The following is a 19,299-nucleotide window of genomic DNA, read 5'->3' as shown; positions in this document are numbered from 1 at the left end:
ATGTGGATGCGTTATGGAAAGGTGACGAATGAATACACAAAGAGACACACATTCCAGAAAGAAACCACAACAGAGAGGAAAGCGCTCTGATGTTGTTCGGTTCTTTCCACCTCAATTTCTGACAGACCTTTTGTGGCTAACACGGTCTTGTGTTACCTTTCTACCTGTCCCGCCCCCCCCCACAACACTCCCCCCCCCCCCACAACACTCCCCCCCCCCCCCCCCCCCCCCACTCCACCCTGGTTGAAGGGACTGGCTCCAGTGACGTATTGAAGAGGATGACCTCATTTTAATGAAGGCTGGAAATGTGTTTTATTCATGACATACTTTGTTTAAGTTGTTTCCCATCCAGCTGCATTTTATTGTTGATGAAATAAAGGTGATTATTATTAAATATATAATTTGTTACTTTTTAGAGTTACTTTAATAGGGCAGATCAATCTGGATTCCTCTCTAAACACGTACAACATATTGTGCGTTGCTTGTTGCCTACAGCTATACAGACTATAAATTGCATTTTTACTTTTTCAACATTTGAATTGATTGTGTGGATTCAAATGTGTTTCTCGACGTATGGCATTCATCTATACTAAACTAAATAAAGTATACTACTAGTATACTGTGGCGACTCCTACCCCCTGGGGAGTCTGGGTAATGGGGTATTCTTAATGTTGTTTGGGGAAAAGGGGGTTTATTGTCTTTAGATCACTTGTTTATGTTATTAGGTTAAGTGGGGTTAACGGGTTTGGGGTCTCTATTGTTTGTGTGTTTATTGTGTGTAGTGTTGTCGGCAACCGTTACCCGGAGTCGTATGTCCGTCGGTCAGGTGTGCCGTGTTTTCCGTTATGGGTGTGTGTTTGAATAAAGGCAGCTCTCGGGGTCGTGCGGTGTACTGAGGCACGAGAGTTGCGCCGCCATTTAAACCTGGGCTCCCGTCTCGTCCTTCCCGCGCTGCTCGCCACAATACTAAATAATGTTATAAACGAAGAAACAATATATTGCACAAAACCAAATACGGAGCATCACAGATCTGAGCGTGAAAGTAGTTCGTTCCTCAGTAGATCACCTGAGGCTCGCTGATCTGACTGTGAATGTAGTTCCTCACTCCTCAGTCCATCATCACCTGCTGGAGGTTTTTAATCGTTTATCCTCGTCTGCCGTTTGGTGGCCAACCTTGTCACTACAAGTTATCACGAATATAAACGTTATGAGGAAGTTGATGAATAAAAATGGCACGATTCGGGGTGGGATAATAAATTGAATGTGAACTTTGTTAGTATAAAACAATAACTCAATGCAAAACCAAAAATACAAACATTAACGAACTGTAAACGTCAAGTGGTCTAAACGTCGTTGAACGTAAAAAGGCAACGTCATCACGTTACGCACGCCATGTTGTTTTCCCAGCGCCCCGAGCAGAACCGACCTGAGCCGAGCGGAGCCGAGCGGTATCACGGAAACTGCTGCGGAGACGAGGAGTAAACATCCCTGCCGACTGCGATCCGCTCCCCGCCGCCTGAGACCGACAGCCCGCCGGCGGAGCTCCACTGACGGCCGCCATGTCTGAGACCTACGGTACGGAGGAGGGGTGTGTGTCTGTGTGTGTATGTCTGTCTTTCTGTTTGTGTATTTGCGTGTATGGATGTGTCTGTGTGTGATGGGGCTAGCTGACTCGTAGCCACATAGCTAAATATATGCTCTGATGACGTCGTGTAGCCTTCCGCTACCTGTTCAGCCGTGTGTGTGTGTGTGTGTGTGTGTGTGTGTGTGTGTGTGTGTGTGTGTGTGTGTGTGTGTGTGTGTGTGTGTGTGTGTGTGTGTGTGTGTGTGTGTGTGTGTGTGTGTGTGTGTGTGTGTGTGTGTGTGTGTGTGTGTGTGTGTGTGAGACCGACAGCGTGGGACCAGTACGTATGCACTGGTCCACGGTCCACAGTGGAGAGCTGGACCGATGCCATCTCAAAGTCCATCAACTTTGAGTGACAGCTGTCTGTGTCGACTCAACGCGCAGCCTGTGTGCGGCCCACCACCTGCCGAGCCCCCTGGGTCGGGCCGTCCGTCCAGGAACTGACTAGTGGTTCCCTGTAGTGTTGCTCTCAGTCCGCTACACACCGGGGTCACCTGATGAGTTTAGGCAAAGGACGTACTTAATGTATACTGTGAGAGGGTTGAAAAGGTACTGATGCTCTGGGGGTAATGAGACCAACCAGGCCATCTGTACTGGCACCATGCAGTCTCACTATCTGGCGGTAATGAGACCATCCCTTCTGTACTGGCACCATGCAGTCCCACTATCTGGTGGTAGAGGAGACGAACCAGCCCTTCTCTACTGGCTCCATGCAGTCTCACTATCTGGCGGTAATGAGACCAGCCCTTCTCTACTGGCACCATGCAGTCCCACTATCTGGCGGTAATGAGACCAGCCCCTCTCTACTGGCACCATGCAGTCCCACTATCTGGTGGTAGAGGAGACCAACCAGCCCCTCTCTACTGGCACCATGCAGTCCCACTATCTCTAGACCTTAGCTTCATTGATCCATCCCTGTGGATGTCGGGGACACTGTTGGCGCGGTGTTGTGCTCAGGCTGGGGAGGGGGGTGTTCCTGACGTCTCTACCTGGTTCCTCACAGCACCTTGTGGCCCCACCGGAGGGCTGGACCTGCTGGACCTGCTGGACCAGGGTAGCCTTCGCTGCTGAAGGAGTTCCTCCTCCTGTTGTCTGCTCAGTGCTCAGCGACGTGTTCTGCTTATCAACGGACCTCAGTGTTTGTTCATGGGACTCCGGTTGTACTGGTTTCTACGTCGTGTTCCCAGCGTATCAGCGCTGGTATCAGCAGCTCCACCTCCTGCTCCTCAACACTCGCCTGGCATTAGCATAACCTTCATACTATCGTTTCTGTGGTTACTGTGGTCGGGCTTTTATCATTATTTATTCAGCATCATGTAGCTTGGTGTGGACACGGTGTTTCATGGTTGTAAACGCTGTTCTGTAAGGAACCCCCCCAATGCCGGATGAGATATCTGGTGATGTCACAGAGCCCAGTAACCAATCAGGCCTCTTGTTTCACCCTGTGACGCTCCGCCTCTCCCCGTGTTCTGACTCATTGACACCTTCAACCCCCCCGTCGCTGGTTTCCTCTCCACGCTGGTGCTCCTGTGGGCGCTGGGGTCCGGTTGAGATGTGGTCGGTGCTGGCTCCTGTTGCAGTAGAACCCAGTCCCAGGGCCCCGACCTGACCCGAGGGGTTGGGGATTCCCCGCGTCCCGGGCGCTATCCCTGGAAGAGGAGCATTAACTGAGTGCGTTTAGGATGTCCCAGCAACACTACCTAAGGCTCATTTCCTTTCCCGGTGACAGAATTTTCAGGTTGCCTCCGATCTCTCCACTCCCACGAGATCGCCTCGTGCTGAGCTGAATATCTAAACCAGTGTTTACCCCTAGAGGTTATAGCGGTAGCGGGTCATGATATTATATATATTGTATAATGACCACACAGGAGTGTGCTGACGGTGCTGTTCACAGGCGTGTGATGACGGTACGGCTCACAGGCGTGTGAGCGTATTAAGTGCTGTTGTTCGAGGTAGTGCACATCCTGCTGTTCACCCACGAGCAGCCAGTGATCAGGCCGCTGAACTGGGCTGGGTGACACGGTGAATCCCCTGCTCACCAGCTTTAGGAGACAGGGCGGCTGTTGTCTCGAGGCACGAGGCAGCAGCTGTCTTGGGCGTTGCTCACATATTTCTTGCACCTTTTCATTTCAGACTTCCTCTTCAAGTTCCTGGTGATTGGCAGCGCTGGTGCAGGGAAGTCCTGCCTCCTCCACCAGTTTATAGAGAGCAAGTGTGAGTCCCCTGCTGCAAACTGACATTACTACCATGGGTGGATCGGGTGCATAGCTCAGTGTTGATGAAGAGTTTCCGTGCTATTTTCCAGAATTGACCTTTTGTTTGCAGGTCTCAAATGGCACAGAGACATGCACACAAAATACTAATGAAGCTCTCAGTTGAGAAGGGCTGGAGAGCCAAACCAGTTTTGCCTCGCAGGCAAATGAAGCTGCCTGGTCCATGTCTGGGCTGGAGTTCATAGTGGTAGAGGGATCTTACTCATACTAATAGATCTAGATATCGAACACCCATGCTACCGGGATCAGGCTCTGTTGGGCTAAGGGACGGCCTCAGCTTCACAGCACTAAGTGCTTACTTTGTAGCTGATCATGAAATAGATGGATAACAACTTTATGAATGCCCCAGAGGGGAAATCCCTCATCCCTCTGCAACAGCCCAGCAGCAGTGGAAGACGCAGGATAAGATGCACAATAAAATACTATGTTCTAATAAAAACAAAAATATACGCTAAAGTAAATGCTGAAAAATACCATGATTAGTTCAGAGTAAAACACTGCGACCCATCTCCCAGGATTATGCTCTCGTACTGTTAAGAGTTGAACACCTTTAGCCTCTGGTTAAATGTAAATGTAAATGTAAATGAACATCAGCCAGCTCTGTAGCCTCCAGCAGACACAGCCCGGCCTGGAGAGACTTCCTCAGCGAGCACAGCAGCAGCTGTTGGACCTGAGAACGAGACTTCCCTTTTAACACTAGATTTGTGTGATCACTTCCCATAAAGCCCTCACCTGGTGTTACTTCACAATAAGAGTCTCTGTCTGTCCCCACCTGGTGTTCCTTCACAATAAGAGTCTCTCTGTCCCCACCTCGTGTTCCTTCACAATAAGAGTCTCTGTCTGTCCCCACCTGGTGTTACTTCACAATAAGAGTCTCTGTCTGTCCCCACCTGGTGTTCCTTCACATTAAGAGTCTCTCTGTCCCCAACTCGTGTTCCTTCACATTAAGAGTCTCTGTCTGTCCCCACCTGGTGTTACTTCACAATAAGAGTCTCCGTCTGTCCCCACCTGGTGTTCCTTCACATTAAGAGTCTCACTGTCCCCACCTCGTGTTCCTTCACAATAAGAGTCTCTCTCTGTCCCCACCTGGTGTTCCTTCACAATAAGAGTCTCTGTCTGTCCACACCTGGTGTTCCTTCACAATAAGAGTCTCTCTCTGTCCCCACCTGGTGTTCCTTCACAATAAGAGTCTCTGTCTGTCCACACCTGGTGTTCCTTCACAATAAGAGTCTCTCTCTGTCCCCACCTGGTGTTCCTTCACAATAAGAGTCTCTGTCTGTCCCCAGTCAAGCAGGACTCCAACCACACCATCGGGGTGGAGTTCGGCTCGCGGGTTGTGAACGTCGCCGGGAAGACGGTCAAACTGCAGATCTGGGACACGGCCGGCCAGGAGCGCTTCAGGTAAACCCCACTTCCTGTTCAGGGACGGGTCACTTCCTGTTTCAGCGCTACTGGGTGAAGGGTCAGTGGTGGGCTCTGAGCTCTGCTCTGCTCGCAGGTCGGTGACGCGCAGCTACTACCGAGGGGCGGCTGGCGCCCTACTGGTCTACGACATCACCAGGTACACACACACACACACACACACACACACACACACACACACACACACACACACACACACACACACACACACACACACACACACACACACACACACACACACACACACACACACACACCCCTGTGATCCGCAGCGTGGGAAACACTCGGTTTGTTGTGGGGAATCAGCCGGTGTGTGATTGGTCTTTATTTAATTGGTATGTTCGTGGTCATTAACAAGATGGATGGCTGTTTTTACCTTAAAGGACGTCTTAGTTTGTTTTGTGTGCATTCCCCGACTAAAGCTGAGGTGAGGGGAACATCCCTAACTCTGTAGTCGGGTCTTTTTATCAACATTATTATCTGTTGGTGTATGCGTGAAGTCTGTAGCATGTCGCTTCGGTATTCTGTGCAGCATGAAGCCTCGGTAGCATGGAGCTTCATGGAGTGACCAAACCAGATGTAGTAATAATCATAATACGTTTATTTAGCATTGCCCTTTTCATGATACTGCAAGGATAAACCTTAGCATTAAGACTTACAGTGTCCTTAACCAAACTAGAGGACCAAACTCAGAGACGGACTAGAGGCTGAGTTCAGCTCAGACCGACCAGAGGCTGAGTTCAGCTCAGACCGACCAGAGGCTGAGTTCAGCTCAGACCGACCAGAGGCTGAGTTCAGCTCAGACCGACCAGAGGCTGAGTTCAGCTCAGACCGACCAGAGGCTGAGTTCAGCTCAGACCGACCAGAGGCTGAGTTCAGCTCAGAGAGGCCAACCAGAGGCTGAGTTCAGCTCAGACCGACCAGAGGCCGAGTTCAGCTCAGACCGACCAGAGGCCGAGTTCAGCTCAGACCGACCAGAGGCCGAGTTCAGCTCAGACCGACCAGAGGCCGAGTTCAGCTCAGACCGACCAGAGGCCGAGTTCAGCTCAGACCGACCAGAGGCTGAGTTCAGCTCAGACAGACTAAAGGGTGAGTTCAGCTCAGAGAGGCGTTCAGGAAGTGGTTTAGGGATGACGAGCAGCCCAGTGATTTCATCCCTCAGCTGCAGCTGATTACCCAGCGGGCCCCTCCCCCTATCCCGGACACGGCGGGCGGTTGCTATGGCGACGGGTGACCTCACCTCACAAGCAGTTAAAAGCCCTTCACCCCCTCTCTCCCCCCAACATGTTTTTAGCTGGCTTGAATTATTGAATTTGATGCGAATGAAAACCATTGGGAAAGACACACACACACACACACACACACACACACACACACACACACACACACACCCCTCACCCTCTAACGTGTTGTGGCTCGGTGTGTCCAGCCGGGAGACGTACAACGCGCTGACCAACTGGCTGACGGACGCCCGCACGCTGGCCAGCCCCAACATCATCATCATCCTGTGTGGCAACAAGAAGGACCTGGACGCCGACCGCGAGGTCACCTTCCTGGAGGCCTCCCGCTTCGCCCAGGAGAACGGTACCTCACCAGCACTCTGACGACGTGACCCTCAACGAGCACTCATCAGTAGCGACTAGGGCTGTAACGATGCGCGTATCGAAACCGAAATCGCGACACTCAAAGCCACGAACCCGTCTCGCGGTGTGAGAAGGCAGCAGCGCGATACGCCCTTTCTAACTCTTCGGTTAAATTGTCCAATGGAAATTTGCTAATAATAGTCTGCAGACACCGCTCCTCTTATCGATGCCGTAAGTCTGCGACGAGATGCCCTCTCTGTGATGACAGCGCTCCGTGGCTACGGAGGATTGCATTTCTCCACAGCCGTCGAAGTCCTCATATGCGATATGAGCGACATTTATCCCGAGTGGGCCAAGCGCGAAAAAATAGCCTGTGTGATCCTGTCTCTATTGTTTTGTGTGATTTGACCGGCAGTTTGTCTGCTTATAGGTCGGAATGAAGCGGCCACCGATTATTGACAGGCTGGGTACTTTATTCTACCGGACTCGTTCGCTTCTTCACTAGACACACGCGCTACCGCTCGCTCTCCTCGCTCGTCCACTCACTCGCTGACGTCACTCACACACATACGCACACTGCCATTCTCGCGCACACACATACGCTACTCGTAAGTCGTAACACTATGCCTCGTTATTGCGACGTTCGTGTTAGACGTTCATGTTTTTTCCCATCTATTGAAAGTTAGGATATTAAACAAGTTGCATTCTATACAGCTTGATTATGTCATTATTTAAGCTACAAAGCCTAATAATAAGCGCTACTAGGATAGTTGACTAAACCACCAAACTAGTTGAGGGTTTTTGCCTACCAGCAAGCATCCTCCAAATGCAATCTTTGGTTATTAATTTAGTATAGTATTCTTTCTGTTCAAATCTGTTCAGTGTTCCAAATTATTTATTATTAAATGTTACATTAGGTTAATTGTTACATAAGTGTTGTTGAAATAAAATGCTTTTTAAATTAAAAAAAAATCGTGGGATCTATCGAACCGTGGGTAAAAAATCGTGATACAAACTGAATCGTGAGTTGGTGTATCGTTACAGCCCTAGTAACGACGTGACACTTAACGAGCACTCATCAGTAACGACGTAACACTGAACGAGCACTTCACTAACGATGTAACCCTAACGAGCACGCAGCACTAATGATGTGATCCTTAACGAGCACTCATCAGTAGCGACGTGACACTTAACGAGCACTCATCACTAACAATGTGATCCGTAACGAGCACTCATCACTAAAAATGTAACCCTTAACGAGTATGACATCACCACTGTGATGGACTAATTCTAATTATCTATATATATTTAAAGTATTATATCGACAGCATTAGATCTATCCATAACATTATACAACAGGAAACACATGCAATGCAAGCACCAAAGTCAAAGTCAATATTTGCGATGTAGTGAAGGTGAACTTTAATTGTTGACCTTCCCTCAGCCATCTCTCCTCCTCCCTCCTGATGCGTCTTGTCTCCTGCAGAGCTCATGTTCCTGGAGACCAGCGCTCTGACCGGGGAGAACGTAGAGGAGGGCTTCCTGAAGTGTGCCCGCACCATCCTCAACAAGATAGACTCAGGTACTCTCTATGTCTGTCTCACACTCTGTCTGACGGGCTACAGATCTACAGGTCTATGTCTCTAGCTCTATGTCTGAAGGGCTACAGGTCTATGTCTCTAGCTCTATGTCTGACGGTCTACAGGTCTATGTCTCTAGCTCTATGTCTGACGGTCTACAGGTCTGTGTCTCTAGCTCTATGTCTGGCGGTCTACAGGTCTATGTCTCTAGCTCTATGTCTACAGGTCTATGTCTCTAGCTCTGTCTGACGGGCTACAGATCTACAGGTCTATGTCTCTAGCTCTATGTCTGGCGGTCTACAGGACTATGTCTCTAGCTCTATGTCTGGCGGTCTACAGGTCTATGTCTCTAGCTCTATGTCTGGCGGTCTACAGGTCTATGTCTATAGCTCTACGCCCTCTGTGTTCCAGGTGAGCTGGACCCAGAGCGAATGGGCTCCGGGATCCAGTACGGCGACGCCTCCCTGAGGCAGCTCCGCCAGCCCCGGGGGGCGGGGCCCGCACAGATCAAGCAGCAATGTAACTGCTAGGGGGGGTGCCCTCCGGGGCCCGGGGCCGGTGAGCAGGAGCCCCCCGGTGGGGCGGTGACCTCTGCCCTGTAACCTCTGCCCCCGGCCCGGGCGGGGAACTCCTGACTGAACATGCAAGGCTGGTGAAGAACCTCCGGAGAAGATCCATGGACCTCCTCCTCCTCTCCTTCAGACCTCCTCCTCCTCCTCCCCTACCTCCTCGAGTCCTCCTCCTCCTCCTCTCCTCCCAGACCTCCTCCTCCTCCCTCCTCCTCTCCTCCCAGACCTCCTCCTCCTCCTCCCTCTTCCTCCTCCTCCTCCTCCTCCTCCAGGGGTCCCAGGTCCTCCTACGAACCCGTTTTATGTCTCCTCTGGATCTCTTTCTTTGGTTGTTTTATTAACACTCCTGGTGTCGTTGTGTTTGACCCAAACTGAAGATGTTGTATTTATTATTCAGTCGGTCAGCGAGGACGTGTCTGCCCCCCGGGGGGTAAAGATCAGACTGCGTGTTGAACCCCTGTTTGCACTAGAGGTCCCAATCAGGAGCGGCGGGGGTGGGGGGGGTATTGTGAGCGCCCCTCCCGGTCATGCTTCTTAAATCATTATTCATCCGACATCTTCAGGGTTTAGGTCCAGTGACTTAAAAAAAACCCAAAATATCGATTTATTTTAAAATAATGAATGATTGTCTTTTATTTTTATCAAGTTGGGGCTGCATTTTTTTTTTTTGTCAAATCAGGACTCCAGTCTTATCGATCACCCTGTCAAACCAAGTGCTCCACACGCGAGGTGTGTGTGCTCCAGAGTCCGGCACTATAACCCTAATGTAGACGGCCTTAGTAATCTCATTTACAAAGTGGAAGTGTACTTTCTCCAGTCGGCCTCCAAAGGTCCACCCATAAAGGAATATAAACGCCCCGGCACCACGTAGGCCCGCCGGCTTATCAAGAGCACAAAGTCCTTTACCCCTGTGTTTAGAGGACAACAACTCCCATGATCCTTTGCTTTGTGCTTGCTCCGTTGTTTAGGTTCCCTGTGCTTTGGCCCACAGCTCAGGTCATAAGTCTGTGAACACAGACGTGTCCCACTGCCCCACCCTGCCTCCGTGTTCATGTCTTCATCCTGCCTCTGTTCATGTCTTCACCCTGCCTCTGTTCATGTCTTCATCCTGCCTCTGTTCATGTCTTCACCCTGCCTCTGTTCATGTCTTTACCCTGCCTCTGTTCATGTCTTCACCCTGCCTCTGTTCATGTCTTCATCCTGCCTCCGTGTTCATGTCTTCACCCTGCCTCCGTGTTGATGTCTTCACCCCGCCTCTGTTCATGTCTTCACCCTGCCTCTGTTCATGTCTTCACCCTGCCTCTGTTCATGTCTTCACCCTGCCTCCGTGTTCATGTCTTCATCCTGCCTCTGTTCATGTCTTCACCCTGCCTCTGTTCATGTCTTCATCCTGCCTCTGTTCATGTCTTCACCCTGCCTCTGTTCATGTCTTCACCCTGCCTCCGTGTTCATGTCTTCATCCTGCCTCTGTTCATGTCTTCACCCTGCCTCCGTGTTGATGTCTTCACCCCGCCTCTGTTCATGTCTTCATCCTGCCTCTGTTCATGTCTTCACCCTGCCTCTGTTCATGTCTTCACCCTGCCTCTGTTCATGTCTTCACCCTACCTCCCTGTTCATGTCTTCACCCTACCTCTCTGTTCATGTCTTCATCCTGCCTCTGTTCATGTCTTCATCCTGCCTCTGTTCATGTCTTCATCCTGCCTCTGTTCATGTCTTCATCCTGCCTCTGTTCATGTCTTCATCCTGCCTCTGTTCATGTTATCTTCCTGCCGCCCCTGCATATTTTTACCGGTTTTATGGAGTGTTTTCATGGAAGGCCAGGAGGAGCCTGGCTTGTTTGGCCCCGATGCCGCACGCAGGGAGCCCTCCACCCCCATTCGGAGGTCACCCCAGGGTGCCAGGGTCACGCAGAGGTCACCGTCTCCTCCCTCTGGTGTTTGGCTGGAGGCTGCAGCAGCTCTCTCTCGGAGTGCGGTCGGTTGTTCCAGAGCAGGCCCAGATGTTCCCAGATGTTCCCTCCCTGGAAGCGGCCCTGGGTCACTCCAGAGAGAAGGAGGGGACTTCCTCTGAGCTACGAGTTCCTCTGGGCCTCCAGCGCAGGGAGAAGAAGGGTTCAGCCTCACATGGAGATCATCCCGGGCGCCCTGTCACTGTTGGTTTAGTGACCAGGCAGATGATCAGACCAGTACAGTGGAGGTCAGACCAGTACAGTGGAGGTCAGACCCAGTACAGTGGAGGTCAGAGGTCAGACCCAGTACAGTGGCGGTCAGACCAGTACAGTGGAGGTCAGACCAGTACAGTGGAGGTCAGGCCAGTACAGTGGAGGTCAGACCCAGTACAGTGGAGGTCAGAGGTCAGACCCAGTACAGTGGCGGTCAGACCAGTACAGTGGAGGTCAGACCAGTACAGTGGAGGTCAGACCAGTACAGTGGAGGTCAGACCAGTACAGTGGAGGTCCGACCCAGGCCTGCGTCCTTCCCTCCAGAGGAGCTCTCTGCTGTACCCCAGACCTGTGGGGGCCCAGGGCCGACCCACTGGTTTGTAGGTAGTGCTGCTGCTGGTGCTGCTGGTGTGTGCGTGTAAGGAGGTGGGCGGGGATGGGGTCACCATGAGACAGACCCGTGAAACCATTTTGTTGTGCAAAAATGTTAAACGCTTTTGATTTGTCTCCTTCTGCAAGTGCACTTTTTTTTATTTTAGTTCTGTCAATATGCTGTACCTATAGAATTGTATATTTTATTTGAACTGTAATAAAGGTGTTTGATTGTAGAGGCTGCTCTTTGTCTGCAGGACTCCACTGAGTGGACTATGAGTGGTCAGCCAGTGTCCTCGCTCCGGGTTCAGGTGATTGACTGTGGAGAACGTGTTCCAGACATCAGCTGGAGAGAATCTGTTCACTTTTCAGATCGTAAGGTTTTACGGAGAGTCAAAAACGCGTCTGTACTTTCTGTTTCAGATGTAAACGTAAGGTGACTTCATGTTGACTATCCTACTGTGTAAAGGGGTTTAAGGACAGCCATATCATACATGTCTGTCTGTATCATCAGGTCCCCAGAGGCCCTCCAGATGAACTGGTCTCAGCAGCCACAGGGTTGTTCTCAGATCAGTTGGCGCTTAGTAACTGATCTTTAATCGTAAGTGTACATCTTACTTTGTCATCGATGCAAATTAGATTTGATTGTAGTATTGTCTACTATGGATGTTGATTCCTCTTTGATTGTAATTGTTATCAGATCTCAGTAAACTGGTCCCAGTCTTCAACTGGACCGTGTCCCTGGGTGATGGGGGAGGCTTTTGCTCTGGGGTGGGGGGGGAACTCGCCTCATGAAGACTAAAAGCCTTGTGGATCTCTTCCAGGAGGACTGGTCAATAGCAGAGCGATAGAGTTCCGTAATGTAACTGGAGTGGATGTATTGACTGATGCATCGATCCTTGACAGGCTGTTAGATGACCTCATCACTGGATGGCAGGCTGTTGTTAGAAGCTGTTCCACCAGTTCTCCACTAGATGGTGCTAATTCACTGAACCCCAATGCCCCCTCTGGTCAAAGTCAAGAGAGGAACATGCAGTCAGAATATATCACCAGTTAAAGCGGTTGCAGGAGTTGTATATTTGACCAAATAATGCAATGTTGATTGTATTTGGTACTTAATTTGTCTTTAATATGTACACATTGAATAACGTGGGTGAGCCGTACAATGGAGGAGAACTCAACACATCAATACGGCCAGGAGGGTTTCACCAGGTCAGACGATCACACGGGGGGGGGAATGTTAATGTTAAGTGAGGAAGTTTCGACGTGTCCTAGTAAGCCTAGAACTGCTTCCTTAAACAGATAATATAACGCTATAAACAGATCATATAGGGGATCACTAATCTCTTTACATTTGGGGAATGACACTAGCTTCCATTACTTAATTCGACAACATACATGTTATACTTCACAATACTACCTTACATCAAATATAGTATGTTTCCAACTAACAAGATTTCTCCTTCCCTTAGACAGATGTGGTTATTTTCATACACTTACATTTGTATTTGAAGTTAAAAGCCTCACCAACACCCCATTCATTTTGAGCTGCATGTTAGTTGTAAAGCTAGCAGAGTTAGCGGTGAGCTCTGACCCGGTTCAGGTTCCCTCCATCCAGCGGGCCGCAGACCGCTCTGTGGGTCAGAGGGTTCGAGGGGGGCGACGCCCACAGAACTACTCAGTAATATCTGCTGGTGACGCTCTGGTGAGACGTCGTGCTCCAGTGATCAAATGAACCCTTCTTTCCTCAGAGGCGGTTGATTGGCTGAGAGGTGCGTGAGGGGCGGGGGTCAGTGCTGTAGGGTTAGGTTAGAGCTGTAGGGTTAGAGACAGACCAGGAGATCATCTGGGGTAGTCACCTCATTGCTTGGTACAGATTAATAACGTGAAGACGAACTGGCCTTGACCTCATGTGTTGAACCTGCCTCTGCCTTTGAGCAAACAATATAAAGTACTGTTGTTCATCAAGGTTTTGAAATGTTAAAGTTTACATGTAGAAATGCAACGTTTTAAAAGACACCATATACTTCTACGAGCCATGTTGTTTATCAGTGGAGAACAGAGTCACAAACACGCTGAGACACTGGACAGATGGCTGGACCACCGAAGCCCCGTAACCCTGGGCGACCAACGTTAAACAATACTGTCTGGAGGCTCTGGATTGGTTCATCTTCCTGGACAAGCCCCGCCCCTCCGTGGAGGTTCTTCAGAGAGGAGGGGTCTGATCTGGAGCTGCAGCCAATCAGAAGTGGTCCTCTCCAGGTGACGGGGGGCGGGGTTAGGAGGGGTGGGGGTACTAGGCTACTATGACGCAGGTACAAACGATGGGGGGGGGGGGGGGGGGGGGGGGGCGCTACTCCAGGGACTGGAGCATCAGCAGCTGCTTCAGGACCTTCGTCTGGCTCGTCTCCCGAATCTCCCCGGCCAGGAACATCTCGTCCACCACCGTGTACACCTGGAGGAGAGAGGTCAGAGGGGGAGAGAGAGAGGTCAGAGGGGGAGAGAGAGAGGTCAGCGGGGGAGAGAGAGAGAGGTCAGCGGGGGAGAGAGGGGTCAGAGGAGGGAGGAGAGGAGAGAGAGGTCAGAGGGGGAGAGAGAGAGGTCAGCGGGGGAGAGAGAGAGGTCAGAGGAGGGAGGAGAGGAAGAGAGCGGTTCAGAGGAGGAGAGGAAGAGGAGAGGTCAGAGGGGGAGAGAGAGAGGTCAGAGGGGGAGAGAGAGAGGTCAGAGGGGGAGAGAGGTCAGAGGGGGAGAGAGGTCAGAGGGGGAGAGAGGTCAGAGGGGGAGAGAGAGAGGTCAGCGGGGGAGAGAGAGGTCAGAGGAGGAGAGAGGGGTCAGAGGAGGGAGGAGAGGAAGAGAGCGGTTCAGAGGAGGAGAGAGGTCAGAGGAGAACCACACTAGCAGACTAGTTTATTCATTCACACGATCGGATAGGAAGAGCAGATTGGCATTTAGACTCTGGGTGAGAAGGGAATGATCTTAAAGCGTTAATTAAAGGAGTCTGCTAATGACATCACAGCATCCTGAGGATATTCACAGCCTCACTGATATTTAATAATATATCTACTGATACATCAGCATCAGACAAACACGTATCTGATGAAGGAAGGAGGGGGAGGAAACGACCGATCTAATAACCAACATTCTAACCAACTCAATGTTTGCTTTATCAACAGTTAATCGCACAAGTTTAATCTAAAAGTATTCATCGTTACCTTATAGAAGTTGAACACCAGGTCCAGCTCACACACGTTGTGGAAATATTCATTCAGCACCTTGAGGAACAGAAGTCGATGTTAACCACAAAGCCTCTCCTCTCTGGACACGGTGAACTAATCACCAGAGGTCGGCTGCACCTCATTCAGCCGCCCTCTAGCCAGACTCACGGTTTAGCAGAGGAACACCACATAGTGGCTCATAAGCCAGGGAAAACCTTTGATGTTGGTGAACGGGGAATCCATTTTTCTTTTTATTAAATTAATTTATAGGAAAACAAAATTCACAGCATGAATATTTATTCAGCAGTGAATGAATAACCTGTTTGTGTCCGCATGGTTCCGGAGCCCTTGCAGGTCTGTTAATTATTACCAAGCGTTTGCCCCAAATAGCCTTTAAGCTGATGGGTGCTCACTTATGTTTAATACATTTCACAGCCTTATACACCCTGACATCTCTGTTACAAAACTTATTCAAAGTTAATTTCCTGCTTGAGAGAAAGCTTCCTGTCAAGCTGCAGCTGGAGAAGAGGAGGCCATCAGACAGACAGACAGACAGACAAACAGACAGACAGACACACAGACGACCGCGTACCTCTACGAAGTTGTGGATGCCCTCCAAGTAGGCCAGGTTGTTGTCCGTCACGTCCACGCAGATACAGAAGTACAGCCCCGCATAGCGCCGGTAGATGATCTTAAAGTTCCTGAACTGGAGAACGAGACAAACGACACGTCTGTTACAGAAGTTCAGCGCAGCAGCAGAAACAATTGTTCCTGATTGAACCACGCTCAGGTCCTGACAGGACGGAGCTCAGGTCCTAACAGAACCGCTCTCAGGTCCTGACAGGACGATGCTCAGGTCCTGACAGGACGGAGCTCAGGTCCTAACAGAACCGCTCTCAGGTCCTGACAGGACGATGCTCAGGTCCTGACAGGACGATGCTCAGGTCCTGACAGGACGATGCTCAGGTCCTGACAGGACGATGCTCACCTCCACAAAGTTGGTGTGCTTGGCGTCGCGGACGGTCACCACGGCGTGCACCTCCTCGATCAGCTTCTGCTTCTCGTCGTCGTCGAACTGCATGTACCACTTGGCCAGCCGCGTCTTGCCGGCTCGGTTCTGGATCAGAATGAAGCGGATCTACGGATGAAGAGAGGACAGCGTTAGACGTGCCAGCGGGTCCGTAGTGACACCGAGACAGAAAGAGGGCCAGACAGATGGCCACGACTCTACAGGGATCCAAAGACCTCCACCAGATGTTCTACTGCTCTGTGTGGATGTGACCGCCATGACACAGGCCCCACCGTCAGACCTCAGCAGGACTGGGCAGCAGTCAGGGCTAAGGAGGAGGTGGGTCTGAACCTAGTCCTGGCTCAGGGCTAAGGAGGAGGTGGTCCTGAACCTAGTCCTGGCTCAGGGCTAAGGAGGAGGTGGTCCTGAACCTAGTCCTGGCTCAGGGCTAAGGAGGAGGTGGTCCTGAACCTAGTCCTGGCTCATACCCTTGCAAGAGCAGGTTGCAGCCTCCAGCGCATTCTAGATTATTAATACAAGAATATAACAAGTATAAAATACACGTTTCAAGTGTGCTTCTTTCTGTAAGGTTTGAGACATTGAAGACCTCAAGACCTCTAGGTGAGGACCAGACTTCGGAAGACCTCCAACAGATGCTTGATATGAAATTAAATTATATGAAGACGTAGACCCCCCCGGTGCCCCCCCAGGTCTCCCGGGTCAAGGGCAAGTCTCCCTGGTCCGGGACTAACCCTCCATGGTCCGGGTCCAGTCTCCCTGGTCCGGGACTAACCCTCCCTGGCCCGGGACTAAACCTCCCTGGTCCGGGACTAACCCTCCCTGGTCCGGGACTGACCCTCCCTGGTCCGGGACTAACCCTCCCTGGTCCGGGTCCAGGTCTCCCTGGTCCGGTACTAACCCTCCCTGGTCCGGGACCAGCCCAGGTCGTTTCGAGCTAGCTTAGCGTTAGCCCCCGTTTACATGTCACTGATGATTACAGACAGAATGCGGTCATGTTCCAGTCACAAAGCTCACCATCGTGCGGCTTCAGCGTCTGCGGTAAAGTCCGTCCTAAAGTGGTTCAGTGACAGCCGGGCTCCTCTGTTCACTGGATCATCGGCGGGATTATTTAATATTAGCAGTCTGCAGCTCGCCCGCTAGGTTCCTCCTGCTAACAGGAAGTGCAGGTACAGCGGCAGGCCGCACTGCATCATGGGGAATGTAGTTGACGTCCATCAACGTACACTGGACCGGAAGTAGAATTTCACTGCAACAACCACAAGGCCTCGCGGCTCTGATCACGAGGAGCCGTACGATATCAAGATCATAATATTCATGTAATATAGATTTATATGAATCCTGTCATATAGTTCCATATAAAATAGATGGATTAATCCGGTCATATGGATATATAAATCATTTGATAAATATGCATGCATCATTTAAAATAGATGAATTAATCCTGTCATATAGATGTATTAATAATTTAATATAGATCTATTAATCCTGTCATATATATTATATAGATGTATTAATCCTGCCATAGATGTATTATATAGATATATTAATCCTGTCATAAAGATGTATAAAATATATATATTAATCCTGTCATATATATATATATATATAATATGTATCAATAATTTAATATAAATATATTATTCCTGTCATATAGATGTATAAATCATTTGATATAGATGCATAAATGATTTAAGATGGATATATTATTCCTGTAATATAGATGTGTCAATAATTTTAAATAGATATATTAATCATGTCATAGATGCATGTCATCTGTGAACGTTTCAGTTCTGCTTGATTCCATTACCAACATGATTCCGACGTTTTAATAGAAATACCGTCAAGAAATGGGAGAGTGACAATAGGAGAGGGATGATATATAATAATGGCATCTATACAGAGTGTTGTTTTATTATGCAAAGAATACTTATGTGTGTCCAATGTAAGGATGTACCATGTGATATGGGATTAAATCCCTGCATGTTGGAGGCAGTTAACGCAGTCCTATTCTCTGACCGAGAAAACAGAATGGCACCGATTGCAGTGTTGAGGTTTTATTAGGATGGTGGTTCTCTGTCCTCTGAGCAGCTCACCGAGAGACCCTCTCCTCTTCTCTCTCCTCTCCTCTCCAGAGGAGAGGAGAGGAGAGGAGAGGAGAGAGTGGGGAGGAGAGGAGAGGAGGGGAGAGAGAGGGGAGAGGAGAGGAGAGGTGAGAAAGTGGGGAGGAGAGGAGGGGAGAGAGAGGGGAGAGGAGAGGAGAGGAGAGGAGAGAGTGGGGAGGAGAGGAGGGGAGAGAGAGGGGAGAGGAGAGGAGAGGAGAGAGTGGGGAGGAGAGGAGAGGAGGGGAGAGAGAGGGGAGAGGAGAGGAGAGGAGAGGAGAGAAAGTGGGGAGGAGAGGGAGGGGGGAGTCGGACTGGGGAGGAGAGGAGAGGGAGGGGGAGGAGAGGGAGGGGGGAGTCAGATGGGGGAGGAGAGGGGAGATGAGGGAGGGGGGAGTCAGATGGGGGAGGAGAGGAGGGGAGGGGTGAGGAGAGGGGGGCGGTTGCACAACACTGAGGGAGGAATGTGCTGGCCCATGGCACTCAGAAATATGGCAGACGAATAAAAGCAGAGAAAAGAGAAAAACTCAAACGCCCGCCAGGCAGGCAGGGAGACTGTCGTCGTTGTATTTTGACAGCTCTTCCAGGGCATGCTAGGGTACATGCTGACTGATAACTGGTTGTTTATTGATGTATTTATTGAGGCCTACAACAGGGGTGTTTGGGGGTCCACATCACGTTCAGAGTTCTGCAATTTAAACCGGAGAGACACATTAACAAAAACTGTCTCTTCTGCTGCACTGTAATGCTGAGGAAACACAGACTAGTGGACAGACGGGAGGACACACAGACTAGTGGACAGACGGGAGGACACACGGACTAGTGGACAGACGGGAGGACACACGCACTAGTGGACAGACGGGAGGACACACGGACTAGTGGACAGACGGGAGGACACACGGACTAGTGGACAGACGGGAGGACACACGGACTAGTGGACAGACGAGTTCATGGAACTAAGTGACCTTTGAACCCAGCCGCCCGTCCTCAATGTGGGTCAACATTGTAACTCTCAATGAACAGTTCTAAATAAACTCTAATCAAAATACTAATACATATAGATCATTATTCAATTATTTTAAATATATATATTATATATATATACACATATACATACATATCCAAGATTATTTAATATATATATACATTTATTTATTTATATATACACACACACACACACACACACACACACACACACACACACACACACACACACACACACACACACACACACACACACACACACACACACAATATATACACAACTCTTTGTGTAGTATGCGTGTGTGAGTGAGAGTGTCTGGGTGTGCGGGCTGTAATTGTGTCCATGAACCACTGGGTGAGTCTAGGTCGGCGTGCCTCCCTCTCTCC

At 50.0% G+C, this 19,299-nt stretch overlaps 3 protein-coding genes across 52 annotated transcripts; 2 read left to right on the top strand and 1 right to left on the bottom strand.

The window, feature by feature from the left end:
- The first annotated feature begins 1,412 nt into the window (after positions 1–1,412).
- Positions 1,413–9,720, top strand: rab4b (RAB4B, member RAS oncogene family). The gene is made up of 7 exons (XM_060074251.1): positions 1,413–1,575; positions 3,758–3,838; positions 5,184–5,298; positions 5,396–5,458; positions 6,749–6,903; positions 8,389–8,484; positions 8,894–9,720. The coding sequence occupies exons 1-7, from the start codon at positions 1,560–1,562 to the stop codon at positions 9,010–9,012; spliced, it is 645 nt and encodes a 214-aa protein (XP_059930234.1). The 5' UTR covers positions 1,413–1,559; the 3' UTR covers positions 9,013–9,720.
- Positions 9,721–9,859: 139 nt separating this feature from the next.
- Positions 9,860–11,820, top strand: LOC132473902 (uncharacterized). Of its 50 annotated transcripts, XM_060074246.1 has the most exons (5): positions 9,860–10,140; positions 10,375–11,288; positions 11,337–11,356; positions 11,405–11,445; positions 11,506–11,820. In XM_060074246.1, the coding sequence occupies exons 1-5, from the start codon at positions 10,103–10,105 to the stop codon at positions 11,594–11,596; spliced, it is 1,104 nt and encodes a 367-aa protein (XP_059930229.1). In that variant the 5' UTR covers positions 9,860–10,102; the 3' UTR covers positions 11,597–11,820. The 50 variants fall into 50 exon arrangements, with proteins under 50 accessions (XP_059930229.1, XP_059930225.1, XP_059930205.1 ...); XM_060074242.1 differs by lacking the exons at positions 11,337–11,356; positions 11,405–11,445 and adding an exon at positions 11,357–11,397 and having other exon boundaries at positions 10,375–11,267; positions 11,466–11,820; XM_060074222.1 differs by lacking the exons at positions 11,337–11,356; positions 11,405–11,445 and adding an exon at positions 11,357–11,397 and having other exon boundaries at positions 10,375–11,267; positions 11,446–11,820.
- Positions 11,821–12,686: 866 nt separating this feature from the next.
- Positions 12,687–17,039, bottom strand: ap2s1 (adaptor related protein complex 2 subunit sigma 1). The gene is made up of 5 exons (XM_060074252.1): positions 16,844–17,039; positions 15,788–15,937; positions 15,392–15,505; positions 14,797–14,856; positions 12,687–14,039 (listed from the first exon to the last, which is right to left on the bottom strand). The coding sequence occupies exons 1-5, from the start codon at positions 16,844–16,846 to the stop codon at positions 13,938–13,940; spliced, it is 429 nt and encodes a 142-aa protein (XP_059930235.1). The 5' UTR covers positions 16,847–17,039; the 3' UTR covers positions 12,687–13,937.
- Between the last annotated feature and the right edge of the window lie 2,260 nt (positions 17,040–19,299).

The sequence above is a fragment of the Gadus macrocephalus genome, chromosome 16 (genome assembly GCF_031168955.1).
Source record: "Gadus macrocephalus chromosome 16, ASM3116895v1".
Taxonomy (NCBI): domain Eukaryota; kingdom Metazoa; phylum Chordata; class Actinopteri; order Gadiformes; family Gadidae; genus Gadus; species Gadus macrocephalus.
Note: the sequence above shows the minus strand (reverse complement) of the source record. Positions and strands in the feature narration are given on the sequence as shown.

Coding starts and splice junctions, on each gene's coding strand:
- rab4b (XM_060074251.1), top strand. Junction 6,904..8,388: donor CCGCTTCGCCCAGGAGAACG/GTACCTCACCAG, acceptor TGTCTCCTGCAG/AGCTCATGTTCCTGGAGACC. Junction 8,485..8,893: donor CCTCAACAAGATAGACTCAG/GTACTCTCTATG, acceptor TCTGTGTTCCAG/GTGAGCTGGACCCAGAGCGA.
- ap2s1 (XM_060074252.1), bottom strand. Junction 15,506..15,787: donor AGCACACCAACTTTGTGGAG/GTGAGCATCGTC, acceptor CTCGTTCTCCAG/TTCAGGAACTTTAAGATCAT. Junction 14,857..15,391: donor GCATCCACAACTTCGTAGAG/GTACGCGGTCGT, acceptor CTGTTCCTCAAG/GTGCTGAATGAATATTTCCA.
- LOC132473902 (XM_060074197.1), top strand. CDS start 10,103: ATGTCTTCATCCTGCCTCTGTTCATGTCTTCACCCTGC. Junction 10,141..10,374: donor TGTTCATGTCTTCACCCTGC/CTCTGTTCATGT, acceptor TCTTCACCCTGC/CTCCGTGTTCATGTCTTCAT.